The 20,549-nt window shown below is 39.4% G+C and overlaps 1 protein-coding gene across 12 annotated transcripts; it reads left to right on the top strand.

The window, feature by feature from the left end:
• Nucleotides 1-12,678: 12,678 nt before the first annotated feature.
• Nucleotides 12,679-19,853, top strand: CREBZF (CREB/ATF bZIP transcription factor). Of its 12 annotated transcripts, none has more exons than XM_063710725.1 (4): nucleotides 12,679-14,008; nucleotides 14,222-14,299; nucleotides 14,528-14,642; nucleotides 15,360-19,853. In XM_063710725.1, exons 1-2 carry the CDS (start codon nucleotides 12,948-12,950, stop codon nucleotides 14,235-14,237), a joined length of 1,077 nt encoding a protein of 358 aa, XP_063566795.1. In that variant the 5' UTR covers nucleotides 12,679-12,947; the 3' UTR covers nucleotides 14,238-14,299; nucleotides 14,528-14,642; nucleotides 15,360-19,853. The 12 variants fall into 12 exon arrangements, with proteins under 12 accessions (XP_063566795.1, XP_063566798.1, XP_063566797.1 ...); XM_063710728.1 differs by having other exon boundaries at nucleotides 14,222-14,642; nucleotides 15,360-15,428; nucleotides 17,237-19,853; XM_063710727.1 differs by having other exon boundaries at nucleotides 14,222-14,642; nucleotides 15,360-15,428; nucleotides 16,087-16,105.
• Nucleotides 19,854-20,549: the final 696 nt, after the last annotated feature.

The following is a 20,549-nucleotide window of genomic DNA, read 5'->3' as shown; positions in this document are numbered from 1 at the left end:
CTATCAGAGGCTAATGGAGTTCTGTCAAATAGACAAGAGAGCTAAATTGGAGGGGCTCTCAATGGCCAAAGATGAAAAATATATAACCACAATTGAGTGAAACACTGAATATCATGATACAGCCCCCAAAAAGATTAATTATAATTAAAGAGAATTAATTGAACATTTATTCTACTTTGCCTGTTCTCTGTATTTCAGGAAAACATATTGGCTCCTAAGTAATGAAAGTTGCTTTTCACAGAATAATTCCAGATAAAAGTAAAAAGGCATTTTAAAAATAATTGTGTTGTAACCTTGACTGAAATAATTTAGGAACTGATCATCATTAGATGAAACCATTAGGAGAGAGGTTAATGGGGAATTTTGCAGTGGAAGAATTAGACTGTCACCACTTGAAAACATTGATCAATCTTAGCATCACTAAAAACAGGACAGCTAAGTATTGTGTGCCTGCTGGTGCAACGCAGTATGCAGAGCAGCACCTCCTAGGAAGTATTCTTGCCAAAAGTGTTGAACCTTAAGATAATTAAGCCCTAAGAATTAACTTCCCATTTACAGAAAATATGTGGGCTAGTGGGATAAGTAAAATAACACCACAAGAAAGCAAACAGGCAAATCTAGAATATGGGACATTCAATAGGACAATTGACCTGGTTTCACTCAAAAGGCATTTGGGAAAGGGGGTGGGGGATTGCTGTCCTAGATTAAAAGAAATTTAAGAGACATAACAACCAACTGGAATGTGTAGAATTGTTTGGATCCCGATTCAGTCATCTGTAGACGGACATTTTTGAGACAACTGAATGTGGACTAAATGATATCAAGAAATCCATAATAATTGTATTAGTTGTAATCATGGCATTGCGGCTACACAAAAAAATGACTTAAGCCGGGTGTGGTGGCTCACACCTGTAATCCCAGTGCTTTGAGAGGCCAAGGTGCGTGGATCACCTGAGGTCAGGAGTTTGAGACCAGCCTGGCCAACATGGTGAAACTCCTCCTCTACTAAAAATACAAAAAATTAGCCAGTTGTGGTGGCTGGTGCCTGTAATCCCAGCTAATCAGGAGGCTGAGGCAGGAGAATTGCTTGAACCTGGGAGGCGGAGGTTGCAGTGAGCTGAGATTGCATCACTGCATTTCAGCCTGGGTGACAGAGCAACACTCTGTCTCAAAGAAAAAAAAAAAAAAAGAAAGAAAAAGAAAAAAATTACTTTACAGGCAGGCATAGTGGCTCACACCTGTAATTCCAGCACTTTGGGAGGCCGAGGCAAGCGGATTGCTTAAACCCAGGAGCTTGAGACCAGCCTGAGCAACATGATGAAATCCTGACTCTACAAAAAAAAAAAAAAAAGAAAAATTAGCCCAGTGTGGTGGCTTGCAACTGTAGTCCCAGCTACTCAGGAGGCTAAGGTAGGAGGACCACCTGAGCCCAGGGTGGTCGAGGCTGCAGTGAGCCATGTTTGAGCCACTGCAGTCCAGCCTGGGTGACAAAGTGACACCCTGTCTCCAAAAAAAAGAAAAAAAAAGTGACGTTATAGTTAAGGATGTACACTGCCATGTATAGGGATGAAACGACATGATGTCTAGGATTTATTTACTTTAAAATATTTCAGCAATAAAAAAGAGATAAAGCAAGTGTGGAAAAATCTTGATAATGTTAAATCTGGACGATGGGTCTATAAGGATTCTGTGTACTATTCTCCTCATTTTGTGTCAGAGTACAAATTTTCAGTATTTAAGAAATTAAAATTTTTAAAGTTTTGGGGTTCCTAAAGGAGGGAGCAGAAGGAATGATTTGGAATTGGCAATGAGAAGTAAGAGCACAACAGCCAAGTTCTGGCTCCGAGGTGCCCGTTGCGGTGAGAGAGGAAACAACTTCCACTTGAGAAGTGGAGTCCTTGCTATCAGAATATGAAAAGCTTTCTTCCTACCCTTCCAAATCTTTCATGCTCAAACTTCTATGCCTGCTCCCTTTCCTCCACTGAAGCAGCAATTCTCAACTTGAGTGGCAGCAACTGTGAGGTTTGATTAGTTAGGACATACACTAGTAATTTCTCACTATTTCAGTTGGTTACAAATGATGGTAATTTTAAAATAAAATATATTCCAGATTAGTCCACAATAGTATAATTCTCATTCAGTTGCGTTCAGAAATGCTTTCTTGAGAAGGAGTTAGAGGAGTGGAAATATAATACAGCTAGCACACTGGGAATTGCACATTTCATGCAAATATGTATGTAGTGCTTGTAAACATAATCCAACAGTGCCTTAGACACGGTCAATCACCTGATTTCTTCAATTTTCATCCAGTCCTAATGTCCCCTCATGGTCTCACTACCCCTTACAAATTATACTTCATGGGTAAACAGGCAAACTATAGTAAAATGAGCACCCTCGTCTCTGTACTACAGGCATACCTTGTTTTATTGCATTTCACTTTCTTCTGCTTCACGTATATGGCATTTTTTACAAATCGAAGGTTTGTGGCAACCACAAGTTGGGCATGTCTATCAGCACCATTTTTCCAACAGCATGTGTTCACTTTGTGTCTCTGTGGTTTGTAACTCACACTATTTCAGGCTTTTTCATTATTAATGTCTCTGTCATGGTGATCTGTGATCATTGATCTTTCATACTACTATTGTAATTGTTTGGGGGTGCTATGAACAGCACCCATATAAGATGGCAAACTTAATTGATGAATGTTGTGTGTGTTCTGAGTGCCACTGACTGGCCATTCCCCAGTCTCTCTCCCTCTCCTTGGGTCTCCTTATTCCTGAGGCACAACAATATTGTAATTAGGCCAATTAATAATCCTACAATGGCCTCTAAGTGTTCAAGTGAAAGAGTTATACATCTCTCACTTTAAGTCAAAAGCTAGAAATGATTAAACTTAGTGAGGAAGGTGTGTTGAAAGCAGAGACAGGCTGAAAGCTTGGCCTTTTGCACCAGTTAGCCAAGTCATGAATGCAGAGGAAACATTTTTGAAGGAAAAAAATTTGAAGGAAATTATAAAGGGCCACTTCTGTAAACACATGAATGATAGGAAAATAAAACATCCTTACTGCTGATATGGAGAAAGTTTCAGTGATCTGGATAGAAGATCAAACCAGCCACAACATTCCTTTAAGCCGAAGCCAAACCCAGAGCAAGGCCCTAGCTGTTTTCAATTCTATGAAGGCTGAAAGAGGTGAGGAAACTGCAGAAGAAAAGCTGGAAGCTAGCAGAAGCTAGCAGAGGTTGGTTCATGAGGTTTGGGTATTCTGAAGGAGAGAGGAGAAGAAATGATTTGGAATTAGCAATGAGAAGTAAAAGCACCACAGCCAAGTTAGAGAGAAAAACCCATCTCTGTAACAAAGAAGGGCAAGGTGAAGCAGCAAGTGCTGATGGAGAAGCAGCAACAAGTTTTCCAGAAGATCCAGCTGAGATAATTGATGAAGGTAGCTACACTAAACAACAGATTTTCACTGTGGACAAAAAGGCCTTTTATTGGAAGAAGATGCCCTCTAAGGCTTTAGTAGTTAGAGAAGTCAATGCCTGGCATCAAAGCTTTAAAGGACAGGCTGACTCTCTTATTAGGGGCTAATGGGCTAATGCAGCTGGTGACTTTTAAGTTGAAGCCAGTGCTCATATTTACCCTTCCAAAAATCCTAGGGCTTTCAAGAATTATGCTAAATCTGCTCTAACTGTGGTCTATAAGTGGAATGACAAAGCCTGAATGACAGCATATCTATCTACAGTGTGGTTTACTGAATATTTTAAGCCCACTGTTGAGAACTGCTGCTCAGAAAAAAAGATTCCTTTCCAAATGTTACTGCTCATTGACAATGCAGTTAGTTACTCAAGAGCTGTAATTAAGATTTACAAGGAGATTAAAGTTTTTATGCCTGCTTACACAACATCCATTCTGCAAGCCATGAATCAAGGAGTTACTTCAACTTTGAAATCTTATTGTTTCAGAAATACATTAAGGCAAAGCTGCCATACACAGTGATTCCTCTGATCTATCTAAGCAAAATAAATTGAAAACCTGGAAAGGATTCACCATTCTAGATGCCATTAAGAACGTTTGTTTGGAAGTTTGGAAGAGGATTCCATCCTTTATGGATGACTTAGAAGGATTCAAGACTTTAGTGGAGGAAATAACTGCAGATGTGATAGAAGTAAGAAGAGAACTAGGATTAAAGTTGGAGCTGGAAGATGTGACTGAATTACTGCAGTCTCATGATATCACTTGAATGGATGAGGAATTTCTTCTTATGGATAAGCCAAGAAAAATGGATGGTTTCTTGGGATGGAATCTATTTCTGGTGAAGATGCTGTGAACATTGTTTGAATGACAACAAAGGATTTAGAATATTACATAAACTCAGTTGATAAAGCAGCAGCAGGGTTGGAGAGAATTGACTCCAATTCTGAAAGAAGTTCTCCCATAGGCAAAATGGTATCAAACAACATCACGTGCTATAGAGAAATCTTTCATGAAAGGAAGTGTCAATTGATGCTGCAAACTTTATTGTCATATTTTAAGAAATGCCACAGTCACCCAACCTTCAGCAACCACTACCTTAATGAGTCAGTAGTCATCAACATTGAGGCAAGACCCTCCACCAGCAAAAAGATTGTGACTCACTGAAGGCTCAGATGATGGTTAGCATTTTTAGCAATAAAATATTTTTAACTTAAGTTATGCACATTTCAAAGACATAATGCTGTTGCACACTCAGTAGACTACAGTATAGTGTAAACATTTATATGCACTAGGATACCAGAACATTCACATGACTCACTTTATTATGATATTCACTTTATTGTGGTGGTCTGGAATCAAATCTGCAGTATCTCCGAGGTATGCCTGTACATTTATCATTCTACTATATCTACTCAGAAAAACACTAACCCATTCCCTGCTATCACTGCTCCAATTCTCTGCTATAGAAAATCCAGTAAATGTATATTGGTGCTTGAGTACCATGAAGTCATGGTCTTTGGGGAGGATCTGATAGACTTGGATTCATCTATTCCAATCCCCCTTTCAATGTGCTTTTCTTTGTTGCAAAAACATAAAAGCTGAAACAAAAGAAACACAAAAGCAAACTATATTTGCCAGACTCCTCTGCAGCCATATTTGGAAGGTGCAAATGAGGCAAGGACCCTTGGTTTCCTCCTTTGGCCATTGTAGCTGCTAAGTATATTCTTGTGGAGACATTGGGTTTTTCTGTAACAGCATCTCGATGTCCATTCACTAGCTTTATAGGATGTGGTAGCCAGCCCCTTAAGATAGGCTCTCTAATGATTTTTGTCTCGTCCTCTCCCACCATGAATAAGGTCTGACTCATGTGACCAAAAGAATCTTACAAAAGTGACGGTATATCATCTCTGAGGCTAGGTCATAAAAGACATTGGTGCTTCTTCCTTGGTCTCATGGATCATTTGCTCTAGGTGAAGACAGCCATCATGAAGTGTAGACACTCACACATGGGCCCACACGGAGAAGGAACTGAAACCTCCCTCCATGACCAACCAGTTAGCCATGTGAATGAGCCACTTGGAAGTGGATTCTTTAGCACAATTCAAGTCTTAGAGATCTGTGGAACTTTGAACTTGAGAGAAATGATTTAGGATATCTGGCAGAAGAAATTTCTAAGCAGCAAAGAATTCAAGAGGAAACAACACAAAAGTTTGGAAAATTTGCAGCCTGATGATGCAGTAGGAATGAAAAAACCCATTTTCTTGGGAGAAATTCAAGCTGGCTGCAGAAATTTGCATAAGTAACGAAGAGCAACATGTTAATCACCAAGACAATGGAGAGAATGTCTCCAGGGCACTTTAGAGAACTTCGAGGAAGCCCCACCCATGACAGGCCCAGAGGCCTAGGAACAGAAAATGGTTTCATGGGCAGGGCCCAGGGCCCCGTGCTGTGTGCAGCCTAGGGACTTGGTGCCCTGCATCCCGCATGCTCCAGCTGTAGCTAAAAGAGGCCAAGGTACAGCTCAGGCTATGGCCTCAGAGGGTGCAAGCCCCAAGCCTTGGCGGCTTCCACGTGATATTGAGCCTGTGGGTGCCCAGAAGTCAAGAATTGAGGTTTGGCAACCTCCATCGAGATTTTAGAGGATGTATGGAAACACTTGGCTGTCCAGGCATAAGTTTGCTGCAGGAGCAGGGCTCCCATGGAGAACCCCTGCTAGGGCAGTGTGGAAGGGAAGTGTGGGTTCAGAATGCCCACACAGAGTCCACACTGGGGCACTGCCTAGTGGAGCTGTGAGAAGAGGGTCACCGTCCTCCAGACCCAGAATGGTAGATCTATCAACAGCTTGCACTGTGCACCTGGAGAAGCCGCAGTCAATGCCAGCCCATGAAAGCTGCCAGGAGGGGGCCTGGACCCTGCAAAGCCACAGGGATGGAGCTGCCCAAGACCGTGGGAACCCACCTCTTGTGTCAATGTGACTTGGGTGTGAGACATGGAGTCAAAGGAGATCATTATGGAGATTTAAGATTTGACTGCCTTGCTGGATTATGGACTTGCATGGGGCCTGTAGCCCCTTTGTTTTGGCCAAGTTCTGCCATTTGGAATAGGTGTATTTACCCAATGCCTGTACCCTCATTGTATCTAGGAAGTAACTAACTTGCTTTTGATTTTTCAGGCTTATAGGCAGAAGGGACTTGCCTTGCCTCCAATGAGACTTTGGACTGTGGACTTTTGAGTTAATGCTGAATGTGGGACTGTTGGGATGGCATGACTGGTTTTGAAATGTGAGGACATGAGATTTGGGAGGGGCCAGGAGCAGAATTATGTTGTTTGGCTGTGTCCCCACCCAAATGTCATCTTGAACTGTAGCTCCCATAATCCCCACATGTTGTGGAAGGGACCCAGTGGGAGGTAATTGAATCATGGGGGCAGATTTTTTCTATGCTGTTTTCACTGCAGTGATTAAGTCTCATGAGGTCTGATGGTTTTGTAAAGGGCAGGTCCCCTACATATGCTCTCTTGCCTACTGCCATGTAAGATATGCCTTTGCTTTTCCTTTGCCTTCCACCATGATTGTGAAGCCTCCCCAGCCATGTGGAACTGTGAGTCCATTAAACCTCTTTTCTTTATAAATTACCCAGTGTTGAGCAGTTCTTTGTAGCAGTGTGAGAATGGACTAATACACATGCTTATCCTCTATCTGTGTGTCTTTCCATTGTCTTCCCTTTGTGTTTGTCTCTGTGTACAAATGTTTTCTTTTTATAAGGACAAAAGTTGTGCTGAATTAGAACCCACCCTAATAAGCTAATTTTAACTTTATTATCTCTGTAAAAATCCTACTGCCAAGTAAGGTCACATTCTAAGGTACTAGGGATTAGGATTTCGACATGTGATTTTTGAGGGACGCAATCTAATCTATATGAATTCCTATCCTCCTCTTCAGTCTCAGCTGACAACCTCTTCTTCTAATCTATCGAGATATTGACACTACATTGTATTCTGGTGCTCCAGCTGAAAAATTTATGTATGCATGTCTCAGGGGATGAGTTGACATTCTTTTCCTATGGTTGGAAAATCTATGGTTACAGAACTTGAGAGGCTGGGTGCGGTGGCTCACGCCTGTAATCCAGCACTTTGGAAGGCCGAGGCGGGTGGATCACGAGGTCAGGAGATTGAGACCATCCTGGCTAACATGGTGAAACCCCGTCTCTACTAATTTACAAAAAATTAGTTGGGCGTGGTGGTAGGTGCCTGTAGTCCCAGCCACTCGGTAGGCTGAGGCAGGAGAATGGTGTGAACCCAGGAGGTGGAGTTTGCAGTGAGCAGAGATTGAGCCACTGCACTCCAGCCTGGGTGACAGAGCGAGACTCCGTCTCAAAAAAAAAAAAAAAAAAAAAAAGAACTTGAGCTCTTATTGTGGGGGGATTAAAGTGTTAAGGGGAAATAAAGAATACGAAACAAAGTATCAATGGCCCTCTACATGTCTGAAATTAATTTTCATTTTGTATTACGTGCTTGCTAGAAACTTTCAGGATTTTTCTTCCTTCAAGTTCCAATGAAATGCTTGTGTATTTACAACATGTAATTGGTCCGGGCATGGTGGCTCACACCTGTAATCCCAGCACTTTGGGAGGCCAAGACAGGCAGATCACAAGGTCAGGAGTTCAAGACCAGCTTAGCCAACATGGTGAAACCCCGTCTCTACTAAAAAATACAAAAATTAGCCAGGTGTGGTGGCAGGCACCTGTAATCCCAGCTACTTGGAAGGCTGAGGCAGGAGAATCGCTTGAACCCAGGAGGCGGAGGTTGCAGTGAGCTGAGATTGTGCCACTGCACTCTAGCCTGGACAACAGAGTGAGACTCTGTCTCAAACAAACAAACAAACCAAAAACATTTAGTTAATTCAGTTGTAAATAGTGTGTATACGAACACATGTCCTATGATTTCTCTTCTTACCCACTCTGCTCCAACTTTTTGTCTTTATTTCTTAACACACTATTGAGATTTTCAGCTGAAATCTTATTTCCTCAGAGAATTGTCCATTGACTATCCAATCTAAAATAATTATAGATTTATTTTCAATTCGGTGACCCTTTAACAAATCTCTGTATTAGCATTTTTATAAAACTTTCCTATTTGCTATCTTCTCTCATTACAAAGTCGGCTCCACAAGAACTTTATCAACCTTGCCCATCATTATATCCACAATGCTTATAACAAGATCTAGCTCAAAGTAGATCGTGTGTGAGTGTGTGTGTGTGTGTGTGTGTGTGTGTGTGTGTAGAATGACTGAATAAATTATTTTCTTGCTTTGGTCTTGCAATTCTAGACAGATGCAGAATAATGTAGATACGTGAGATGGGTCAAGTTTTGTATAACCTTTATTTAGCTATGAGAAGCTGAACAGATGTTTTTCAAACTGCCTCCCCAATATAAAAAACCCAATGTACAGGGTTATAAAGTTTAGGCTTCTCTCACAATTGTCTTAAGCTAGTGAACCTCACACAGTTTTTACATAGCTTTATGGCTCCTTCCCCCCAAAGACTTGGAGTATAGTTGAATCCTGACACATGCTGCAAGTCATTTAATAAAATAGCCATTCATGTTGTTAAAATCTCCACGTAAAATACAAATAGGAGCATGTTTCTTAATCTAATAAAAATACTAATCTCAAATCAATAGCTAGATAGTTAAGGCATTCCTGTTAAAGTCAGGAATAAGACAAGGAAGTTGGCTACAAACATTATTATTAGACATGAATCTGGAAGTGCTATTTTATTATCAGTCAAGATAATAATAATAATTGCAAAGCAGGAAGCAAAATAGTTATATATAAGGTTATGTAATTATTAAAAATTGATAAATAAGCTGAAAATTAAAACAAGAAAGTTTGATGCACTAGTCAGTTAAAAATTTAACAGAAAAGACAAATAGCTGTCCTACATAGTAACAATAACCATTTAGAAATAAAACGGAAGAAATAATCAATTTTATGCAAAGTTTGCATAAAAACTAGGTAAAGTTTGCATAAAAACTAGGTGAAAGAAATGAATAAATTTAATGCAATTTCCATAAAAATTCTAGCTTTTTTGAACTTGGAAAGTCTTCTAAAGTTATGTGGAGAAATAAATACTTAAGTATAGCTAGAAAATTCTAAGAAAGTACAAGTAACGAAGAGGGACTTGCCATATGAGATATGAGAATGTAATATAAACTCCTATAAAAAGTGGAGTGATTTTGCTTCTGGAATTGCAGAACTGATCAATAAAATAGATAAAGACCAGAAATAGATCCAAGTGTATGTAAGAATTTAATATATGGCATGTTGGGAAGTCAGTGGGACAAGTATGGATTATTCAATGAATTGATAAGTGGATTTTTTTTTTTGACATAGTCTTACTCTGTCTCCCAGGCTGGAGTGCAATGGCGCGATCTTGGCTTACTGCAACCTCCGCCTCCAAGGTTCAAGTGATTCTCGGGCCTCAGCCTCCCAAGTAGCTGGGATTACAGGCATGTGCCACCACACCTAGCTAATTTTTTTTTCTAATTTTTTGTATTTATAACAGAGATGGGGTTTCACCATGTTGGCCAGGCTGGTCTCGAACTCCTGACCTTAAGTGCTCCACCTGCCTTGGCCTCCCAAAGTGCTGGGATTACAGGTGTGAGCTGCTGAGCCTGGTCTTTGATAAATTGACTATTTAAAAATTACAGCCTGAGAAGCAGCTTTACAACTCCACCCCTAGTAAATGGTAAAATGATTTTAAAAAAAAGTTGGAAAATGTAAGAGACAAAGGGATGTTTTCCTTATAATGTAAAGAATTCACATAAATCAAGAAGATAAAAGACAAACATCTTCCCTGAAGAACATTTTTCCCCTACTTCAAAGAAAAATGAGTTAGGGAAGTGAAAATCCTATTCGCATTAGATGTCAATTGGTCATGTGACAAACATTCAACCTTCCAATAATCAAAGAAAAGCGAATCTGGGCAGTTGTAGCGGCTTGCCCCTGCAATCCCAGCACTTTGGGAGGCTGAGTCAGGCAGATCACCTGAGGCCAGGAGTTCGAGACCAGCCTGGCCAACATGGTGAAACCCCATTTCTACTAAAAGTACAAAAAATTAGCCAGGCATGGTAGTGGGTGGGGGTTGGCGGCGGGGGGTGGGGGGTTGGTGTCTCTCTATGTTGCCCAGGTTAGTCTTGAACTCCTGGGCTCAGGAAATCCTCTTGCCTCGGCCTCCCAAAGTGGTACGATTACAGGTGTGAGCCACCACGCCCAGCCAAATCATGTGTATTTAAAACAAAATTTCGTAATTTAAAAAATATAATCAGTCAATAATATTGAATTTTGCCTAAGGGGAAAATGCAGTTGGATGGGATTATCAGCCATACAAAACACCTGTACTCAAGGGAGGCCAGAGTATAAATATATCACCTTGAAATGTGTGCTCTTGTACTTTGGCAAAATCTTTCCTAATGGAATGTTAAGCAGGACAAGGAGTCCTTTTATTTATTCTTCTAGATACCACAGGTCATACTTTTTTCACACCTTGAAATAATTGTTTTCATTCAGTTGAGCCTTAGTGTTATGGCTTCAGTCAAAACTGTAGACTTTATTCACTCACTCAATAAATATTTGTTGAAGCCTATGCAGTACCAGGCACATTTCTCAATATTTGGGACCTGTCAGTGTTCAACTTCCCTGGAACTTGCTTTCTGTGTCTCTAAGAAATACTGCATAGAAGCAGCTATCCTCGAGGATATCTGCTACATTATTCAGTATCCTATAGAGAAGTTTCTTTAAGATTTAAGAACTAGAAGAGCGGTTAAGGAATTAATGTATACTCATGAACAAAGGAAAATTCATTTCTCTTTTTTTGTTTGGGCTGACAGGAAACAATTTTTAGCCCAATTCAAACAACTGAGTAAGATATTGCATCCATCCAATTCCAAGATTAACCTTTTCCCCTTTCAGAACTCCTTCTCTTCCTAGTTCATCTTTTATTGGCCTTGCTTTTTAAAAATTCAAAATGTTTTGTTTTACTATATTCTAATGTACTTGTAAACTGCTTCAAATCTCAAATCCCTTGTGGGATGTCAACCTAAATATCTGTATTTGTAAGCTGCTTCAAATCTCAAATCCCTCGTGGGATGTGAACCTAAATAACAAACAGAAAAGGTCTCTAAAATAAAAGATATGTTTTGAGAATAGAGCATTTCAGTGGGAAAACGCATGCCATAGTAAACTATGTGTGTATTCAGGAAGACGAAGGAAGACAAAGAGTTTTAAAGGAAAAAAAATGAGGATGGTTACACATTGTTTTGAAATAATTATCTTAGTTACAAAGGTCAATAACAAGGGTGACGTCAGTTAAAGGTTGGACAGGCAGTTTCTGGGCAAACATCCTTGCAGAGGTTTTGTATAAGGTCGTGATGGTCTTTGTGCAACGTTGTGGTTTTTACAGTCTTTGTTTTCAGGCATACAAGCATGAGTACCCTCTCTTCATAGCCTTTTCTGGCTCTATTTGTCAGAGTTTTTGTTTGTTTGTTACCCAAATGCAGTAAGTCAGTACTGATTGGATCTTGGCTCAAGTGAAAACATCTACTTACAAAAATGGCAAGAACAACTGAAGACAATTTTTGTAAGCAATGTTGTATTCTACATTCATTTTGCTTTGGTTTTAATTTTTTTTAATTGACAAATAATAACTGTCATATTCATTGGGTACATAGTGATATTTCTATACATATGGAATGTAGTGATCAGGTTAGGGTAACTAGCATATCCATTATCCAACTGAGGACATCTAGTATGGCCCAGGTATTAAATAGTATTAGTAAACGATTGTTAATTTTCTGAAGACTTGGTAATAGTATTATGATTATGAAAAAAAGTCCTTATTTTTAGAGATGCACACTGAAGTACGCAGGGGTGTGGTGTCTCATCTGCAACTTTAGGATGATTCAGCAAAAAAAAAAAATTTACAAGCATTTATGTAAAGATAAAGCAAATATAGCAAAATGTTGTGTTGAACTGTTGAGTCTGGGTATTGGGTGGTATTGAATTAGGGTGGATAAATCTAGAGACTGTTGTTATTTTTGCCGCTGTTATTATGACATCACTAGAAAGCTGGAATTATTCCCACTCTAAAGCACCCTGAAATCTCGCGACACTACGGCCTGGTGGCGCGCGAAACGCGGTGGGCGGGGCTGGGGCGAAAGCCACTGACTTCCGGCTACGCCGTTGTCTGGGTGGCGCGGTCGAGTCATCGCAGGGCCTCACCGCTTCGTTCTCCCATCCCTCCCCGCGCCTTGGCGCGGGGGGTCGACTAGCCAAGTGAGGCGGGAGGCGACTCGGACCTTTCCCTGCATTTCGTTTCGGCCAGTGCCGGGGGCTACCCGCCCTGGGGCCTGGGATCCTTGGGGCCCGTGAGGCCCACTCTTAGCGGCCGGGGCCTACCGCGGCCCGCCGCTGGCCCTCATGAGGCATAGCCTGACCAAGCTGCTGGCAGCCTCGGGCAGCAACTCCCCAACCCGCAGTGAGAGCCCGGAGCCGGCTGCGACTTGTTCGCTGCCCTCTGACCTGACCCGGGCTGCAGCGGGGGAGGAGGAGACGGCGGCGGCCGGATCTCCCGGCCGCAAGCAGCAGTTTGACGACGAAGGAGAGTTGGAAGCCGGGAGGGGGAGCCGCGGCGGCGTGGCCGTGCGCGCGCCCTCGCCCGAGGAGATGGAGGAGGAGGCGATCGCCAGCCTCCCGGGGGAAGAGACGGAGGATATGGACTTTCTGTCTGGGCTGGAACTGGCGGATCTCCTGGACCCCAGGCAACCGGACTGGCACCTGGACCCCGGGCTTAGCTCGCCGGGGCCTCTCTCCTCGTCTGGCGGAGGCTCGGATAGCGGCGGCCTGTGGAGAGGGGACGATGACGATGAGGCCGCGGCTGCTGAAATGCAGCGCTTCTCTGACCTGCTGCAAAGGCTGTTAAACGGTATCGGAGGCTGCAGCAGCAGCAGTGACAGTGGCAGCGCCGAGAAGAGGCGGAGAAAGTCCCCAGGAGGAGGCGGCGGTGGCGGCAGCGGTAACGACAACAACCAGGCGGCGACAAAGAGTCCCCGGAAGGCGGCGGCGGCCGCTGCCCGCCTTAATCGGCTGAAGAAGAAGGAGTACGTGATGGGGCTGGAGAGTCGAGTCCGGGGTCTGGCAGCCGAGAACCAGGAGCTGCGGGCCGAGAATCGGGAGCTGGGCAAACGCGTACAGGCACTGCAGGAGGAGAGTCGCTACCTACGGGCAGTCTTAGCCAACGAGACTGGACTGGCTCGCTTGCTGAGCCGGCTGAGCGGCGTGGGACTGCGGCTGACCACCTCGCTCTTCAGAGACTCGCCCGCCGGTGACCACGACTACGCTCTGCCGGTGGGAAAGCAGAAGCAGGACCTGCTGGAAGAGGACGACTCGGCGGGAGGAGTCTGTCTCCATGTGGACAAGGATAAGGTGTCGGTGGAGTTCTGCTCGGCGTGCGCCCGGAAGGCGTCGTCTTCTCTTAAAATGTAGGGTCAAGTAATCTGCTCTTTATCCGCGTTTACCCCTTTCAACTCCCTTACACCATGTCAAACTTACCTTAGTGGGACATCTTCACCGGACACATTTCAGAGGAGAGAAAAAAAGTAATATTGAATCTTAAAGTGTTTAGCTAAAAGCATGAATGTGACACAGTAACCAACTCCTAATGATAACATGTGACTATTAAATCTCTCTGACAGTTTCTTTTTTAGGTGATTTCCTTCCTGCCAGGCTCCGTTGTAGGGGTTACAGAACAGTCGTTCCCGCCTCACAACCTGGTAAGGATCCATCTCTTCCCGTAACGCTCATGCTCTGCTGCTTAGTCTACTTTAATGGGCAACATCTCAGTTTGTGTGTGTGTGATTTTTTTTTTTTTCTGTTTTGGAAGGTGGGAGGGAAATCTAATTTGGGCCCTGTCCACCCTGGAAACAGACTTGTGCTGGTCAAGAATGTATTTAAGATGCCTCTTCTGGTTGAAATAGCTATTAATGTGTCCCCTTATTCAGACTTGCGTGTACCTAGCTCTTCTGTCCCCAGTGTGGACATGGCCTTGGATGACATCGGTTCCAACTGTACACTGAAACCTGCTTATAGAGAGACAGTTTGGAGACAGTGAAACAGGTGAAGTTGAATGGAAGTTCCGAGTTGTACAAGGTGCAAATTGGAATTCCGATTTTAGGGCAACTTTTCAGAGGTTGACAATTAAGTATTTGGGGCATGCACAAATGTGATAGTTATTTTGCTGGAGGTGACAGGTATCTCTTAAATATCAACAATGCCTTTTAGTTTTCAGTATGAGATATAGAAACAGTCTATACGGAGTAACATTTTAATGTCTCATCATTAGAGAAGTTGGAAATTAACATAAATATGAGACTCCTGCGTTTTAGTTAATTGGAGAATAAGAATGGCTAATGTTTCTTTGAGGACCAGCAGTGATTACCCTATCACTGAGATTGAATAAATTGTTGAACATCTTTATTTTTGTTGTATTAAAATTTTAGGTTAAATTTATGTATGATTAGATATTGAAGGTTGTGAAATGTGAATGAAAACGTGTAAAGTGAGGCTTCACAAAGAATCTTACTCTCTGTGTTTCAAAAGTATTTGTCCTATTTTAAAATAATTTTTTAAATTGAGTGGTTCTGGCCACTTAAATGACACGATTGGCACTATTTTCCTAAAAGTGGGATTTATTCCCTTGAATCTATTAACCAGTTGTATAAATTGAGTTATGGTGTCCTTCAGTGTAAGAGGCATTAAGAAATTCTTTGTGAAACATCACTGCTTGATAAAGTATATACGTATTTAGCATCCTTGTTTTTCTTTGTGCTAAAGTGGATACAGCTGTTGGGGCAGAAGAGACGGGACCAGCTGCTGGCCACATTTCCTGCTTTATTTTAAAAGGTAGTATAAGAAATGAGGAAAAAGAGGTAATATCAGGGCTTCTGCTGTTTTTTATTTTTAAAATGTTCATAATTAAAAAGTATTTTCCAGCAGTCCAAAGATGTAAGTTATCTTACACATAAAATGTTTTATTTTGTTGTTATTTGGTTATGAAAATGGAATCCTTGTTCTTGCACAACTGTAAATGTTTTGTTGCTAGATAATACGATTTGAGACCTGAATTGGTCTTTGGTTTCCAGTGCATCACAGCATATTTTGTAAAATCATCTACTACTGCACTTGAGCATGAATGGGTAGTAGCCAAACTCACAAATTGGAGTGATGAACTTGCTTATACCTAAGGGCAGGAGCAAGCCCCTCACAATGCAGCTGCATGGGTTTTTAGTGCCTACTGAATTATATATATATATATATATATATATATACACATACATATATATATATATAAACCAAAAGTAGTTGGAAAGATTATTTGAAATGACTAATTTGTGCTATCTTTATGAAATATGTTAAATGTAGCTTTTTTGAAACAGAAGCCTTGAATTGAAATTTAACTAATACTTGAACATTTTGTATATATTTCTTTGTATATAATTTTGTGCAGTACCAATGACAAAAATATGGTGTCATAATAAAACCAGGTTTGTTGATCTTTTAGTTATGGGCTGAAAGAATTTATTCATCTCTAACATGACATTGGAAAATAATGGATGAAAATAGGAAAAATGATTGTTAATGCTGACTGTGGGTCTTAAAAGGTTCTGGAAAGCAGTAAGTTCATTTTTCTAAAAACTATAACATTCTGTTGGAGTATTTTCTTCCTTACGTCAATACTTTTCCTGCATTATTTGAAATTGTGGGCTGGGGAGAAACAGTAGTCAAAGCTTTCTGAATTGAGATACTTTGAAATTCCAAGTGTAGATTTTTAGAATGTCATTTTATAAATGGCAGTTTTTGGAATTACTTGATAAGAATTTTGAAAATGGAAGGATTAGTATGGCCTATTTTTAAAGCTGCTTTGTTAGGTTCCTTATGTTTTATTAACTGTCTTTTCTCAGTTTCCATTTCATTTTTTTTTTCTAGTTTTGGTGACTTAGTGATTTTGTCATTTTTTACATCAACTTCATGGTCTTGTTTTTACATGGTAATTGCATGTATTTAGGATCTATCTAATAGGGGCTTTAAATAAATTTGGTCATATTTATGTGTAAGCACATTTTACTGTAAATGTTTGGGTTTCTGAATTTAAACAGATCTGTTTATTTCAGTATGTAGTAAACAATATCTTAAAGTGTCCGATTCACTACTTGTTAATTAAAAAAGTTATGATTAATGTGAAACTGTTGTCTTACTATTTTTAGAAAATTGTGTTCTGGATGATTAGCACATGGATAAAGGAGATTTCTGGAATATAAAATGGATTGTTTTTGAAATTTCTAGGTTTGGCTCTACTTACTGTAATGGTTGAAAACAATTTAGTATTTGGGTGACCCTTTTGTTTTTCTTCTAAATGTGCCTCTGGTAAAACACAGAACTAGACTAAAGATGTAGCTTTTTAATATTTGTCTTTTGATGGTGGCAGGAGTTCATACATTAATTGAACTAACACATCATATTTTGACCTACTATTTCTATCATATTGACTTACTGTTTCTGCACTTCTTTGACCAGACTTATCTTAAAAAGTCCACTTTTGTTAAAATGTAGTCACACCTCTGATATAATCCAACAAAAAGTGTTCAAAATATTTTAAATATTTGTGCATTTTATAATCACTAAATTAATCTCTCTCTCTTCTCTTTAAACAGCTTAGCAGTGTCTGCAAAAACGAATCTTTTCCTACAACCTGTTAACTGACTGGACTGATGGTAACAAAGTAATTGTGAGAACCATGTCGGTCAAAAATTTGGCATCTGCTGAAAAAAATGAATGCCATTTTCAAGTTCCCAAATTACTTCTATACTGATTTCACTTTCCAGAAATGGAGATATGAAAAGATTCTCTGGAATCCTTGAAAGACTTAATAGAGATACATGAGACTAAGTTAATCTTGGAACAAAATTATACTTTTTTTGTCTTTCATGGGAGTGATACTCAGTTATTGCATATCTTTACAAAATTGTAACCTTTGGAGAATTACAGTATTTCATCAAGAAATTAGAGTTTTTACATAATCAAGAGCATATTCTATGGAATTAATATTTAGTGGACTAGAATTACATAAGCAGGCCATCAGTGATCACAAGGCATATGAGTTTGTATTTATTTCCTGGAACATGAGAGCTAATTTGGAGTACAGACAGACACCCTGCTGAGTAGAATATAAAAGTTAATGTAAAGTTCTGAACTATAAAGAGTAGTCCTTTTAAATAGATGCATTGATTTGTATATCTTCGAAAAAGTTGATTATGATTAAATGTGTGGGTAGTTAATTACAATTTAGGGTAACAACCAGGATGTATGGATTCTTGAGGTTTTGGCTTCTTGAGCTTTCTCTTGAGTACTTGATACTGTTTTTTGAATATTTTGAGGTTTCTAATTAATGGTATGCTAGTTTCTACTGTTTTATATAAAAATTTATCTAGTGTTGTACAAGGACTTTAGTATTGTGGATGATGGGAGTGGCTTTTTGTGGCATATGGTTGTTTTAATTGAAATATTTTTTCAGTTTATTACAAGTGTGAAAAAACACTCAAAACTCTGGATTGTTTTATTTCATTTTTGTTGGATTATGTTAATACATTCCTTCATGTGGTTTAGATTGAGTCATTTTATCTCACTTATTTGGAAATGTGCAGCTGATAGAAGAGGGATTGGGTAGGAGATTGGCTTTTACTTCATAATAAATATACAGTTGGTTATTGTATTATTCAAAACTTATTAAATCCATTCAGTTTCTTACCATTTTAAGTGTATTCAGTGCCTGTGAAGCCAGGCAGCAAAGAGTATTCCCACTGGCTTAAAACTTAAGCGCTGATGCTCCTACAGTACAGCTAGTTATAATTCCAGAACCAAAGGCACCAACATTATTTGGTGACCTTAACTACTACTTTGATAGAACAGACTGGGTAATTCACTGATAATGAGTCATTATCTTTTTAATATGTGATTACCTAGTTCAGCATTTTGAATGTGTAGTTTAAGGTCTCTCTGATTTAGTAAAATTTTAAAGCTAAATAATCTGATGACTCTTGAAAGTTTAATTGGTAGTATGACATTTATGTTTTTTTCCCCCAGACTCACAGCCAATACAAAGTTTTGAGACTCCTAAATGTTAATATTTTTGCTGTTTTTCTGAGCTGTTTTTTTATTTACTTACCACCTAAGCTGGGGATCAAAAAGGGAATTCTTCCATTAGAAATTTGTAGTGTTATGTGTGGCCAGCACAGTATTTTTCAGATTTGAATTTCAGTACCTCTATGTGTAGCCTCAGTACTCTCAACACCAGTCACTCTTTATTGTCTTAAAATACTCCATACTTTTTGTTGACCCAAAATTGTTGAAAATATTTTGCTCAGTTTTCACAATGAACTAATTGAAAAGTGTAGTTACTGTGTTGTAAACATTTGTGTAGTTCTGTTAATACACTGATTTGAATTTTATTTATCTCAACTTCCTTTAGCGTCTGCCTCCAAATTTTGTCTTTGCTGTATACCCACTGAGATCAATTCCCTAGACCCCTCTGGCTCTTAGTGTACTATAATTTGGGCTTTATAAAATATATTAATGTCTTAATTTAAATAGAATGTGAGCCCTCTTTTTTTTTTAAGCCAAATAACTACACAAAGTAAATTATAAAAGATTTAAATAGTTTGTCTACAGTGACTAGACTGAAATATTAAAAATTGACTGAGGGTAGTTTACTTCAGGTGTTAGCTACAAATGACTAAATGTCCTTAAATAATGCAGATATCTGCCCTCTGAACAAAAATTTTGGCAAAGTAAATTTGTAGCAACAGACTTAACATGATTTATTGCTTATGTTGCCCATTTCTGCTAATGGAAAAGATAATTTAAAAATATGTGGCAGAGGACAGATATTAGAAATACTTTTTGGTTACAGAAACCATTGTAAACTCATTCTCATTTATAAATGGTATTATGCTAGGGAGTAATTGGACTAGGAATTTTTAAAGATAAGTAAGGAAACAATGTGTGCTCAATCGTCAAAGAACTTAGTTATATCATTGGGCTTTGAATTATCTAAGTTGATTACATAATTCTATATTTTTAAGGAGTCTAACTCGGTACTTGGGTTAACGCCAGAAATTACTTTTAATTCATTGTTTTTTCACTGGGATGAGTAGAACTCTGCTTTTAGTAAAAGTGACAGAATGTAGGTAAAATGGATGATTTGGGATTAGAGCTTTTCATCTTGATATTTTAGCCTGTAAAATAAACAGCTATATTGTTTTGCCCTTTAAATGTTATATATATCTTTCTGTCTTTCTTTCCCTAGTTGTAAAAGTAAAGCATATTCTTTATAGAAAACTTGGAATATCCTGAAAGGAATCAAGAAGAAAAGAAAAATCACCCTTATAACTCTATAAGCCATAGAATATCCACAGTAAACATTTTGGCATGCTTCCTTTCAGTCTCTTGTGCACATAGATTCTTTTGCCTCATAACTGGGATCATTTTTTATATAAGTTTGGTAGATAATACATTTTATGTGCCTGTTGAACAAATCATCTTTGCTTTCTGAAAAATTGAGATTGTATTTTATTAATTTCACATGAGTTTTTCATCTTTGGCAGCACACCTTTATGTTTTTCTTTAAACAGAAGCTAAAGGCCAGTTTCACTCACAAAGATGCCTTTTCTAAATTATAATTTTAAGTAGCATAAGATTACTTAACAGATATGTCACTATTTGGAAGTAATAATTAAGAGATTCATGAATAATCTTGGATGCCACTTAAAATTTTGTTTGGTACTTTTCTGTGATGATTGGCTTGCTTCATATGTGTTGGTTTAGATCTACGCTGTCCAATACTGTAAGCATTGGTCACGTGGCTAAACATTTTAAATGGTTTAAAATTAAAAATTCAGTTACTCAATTGCACTTGCCACATTTCAGGTGCCCAGCCGCTACATAGGCTAGTGGCTAACATATTGACCG

This window comes from Gorilla gorilla, chromosome 9, assembly GCF_029281585.2.
Source record: "Gorilla gorilla gorilla isolate KB3781 chromosome 9, NHGRI_mGorGor1-v2.1_pri, whole genome shotgun sequence".
NCBI lineage: Eukaryota > Metazoa > Chordata > Mammalia > Primates > Hominidae > Gorilla > Gorilla gorilla.
This window is presented reverse-complemented; position numbering and strand designations above follow the sequence as displayed.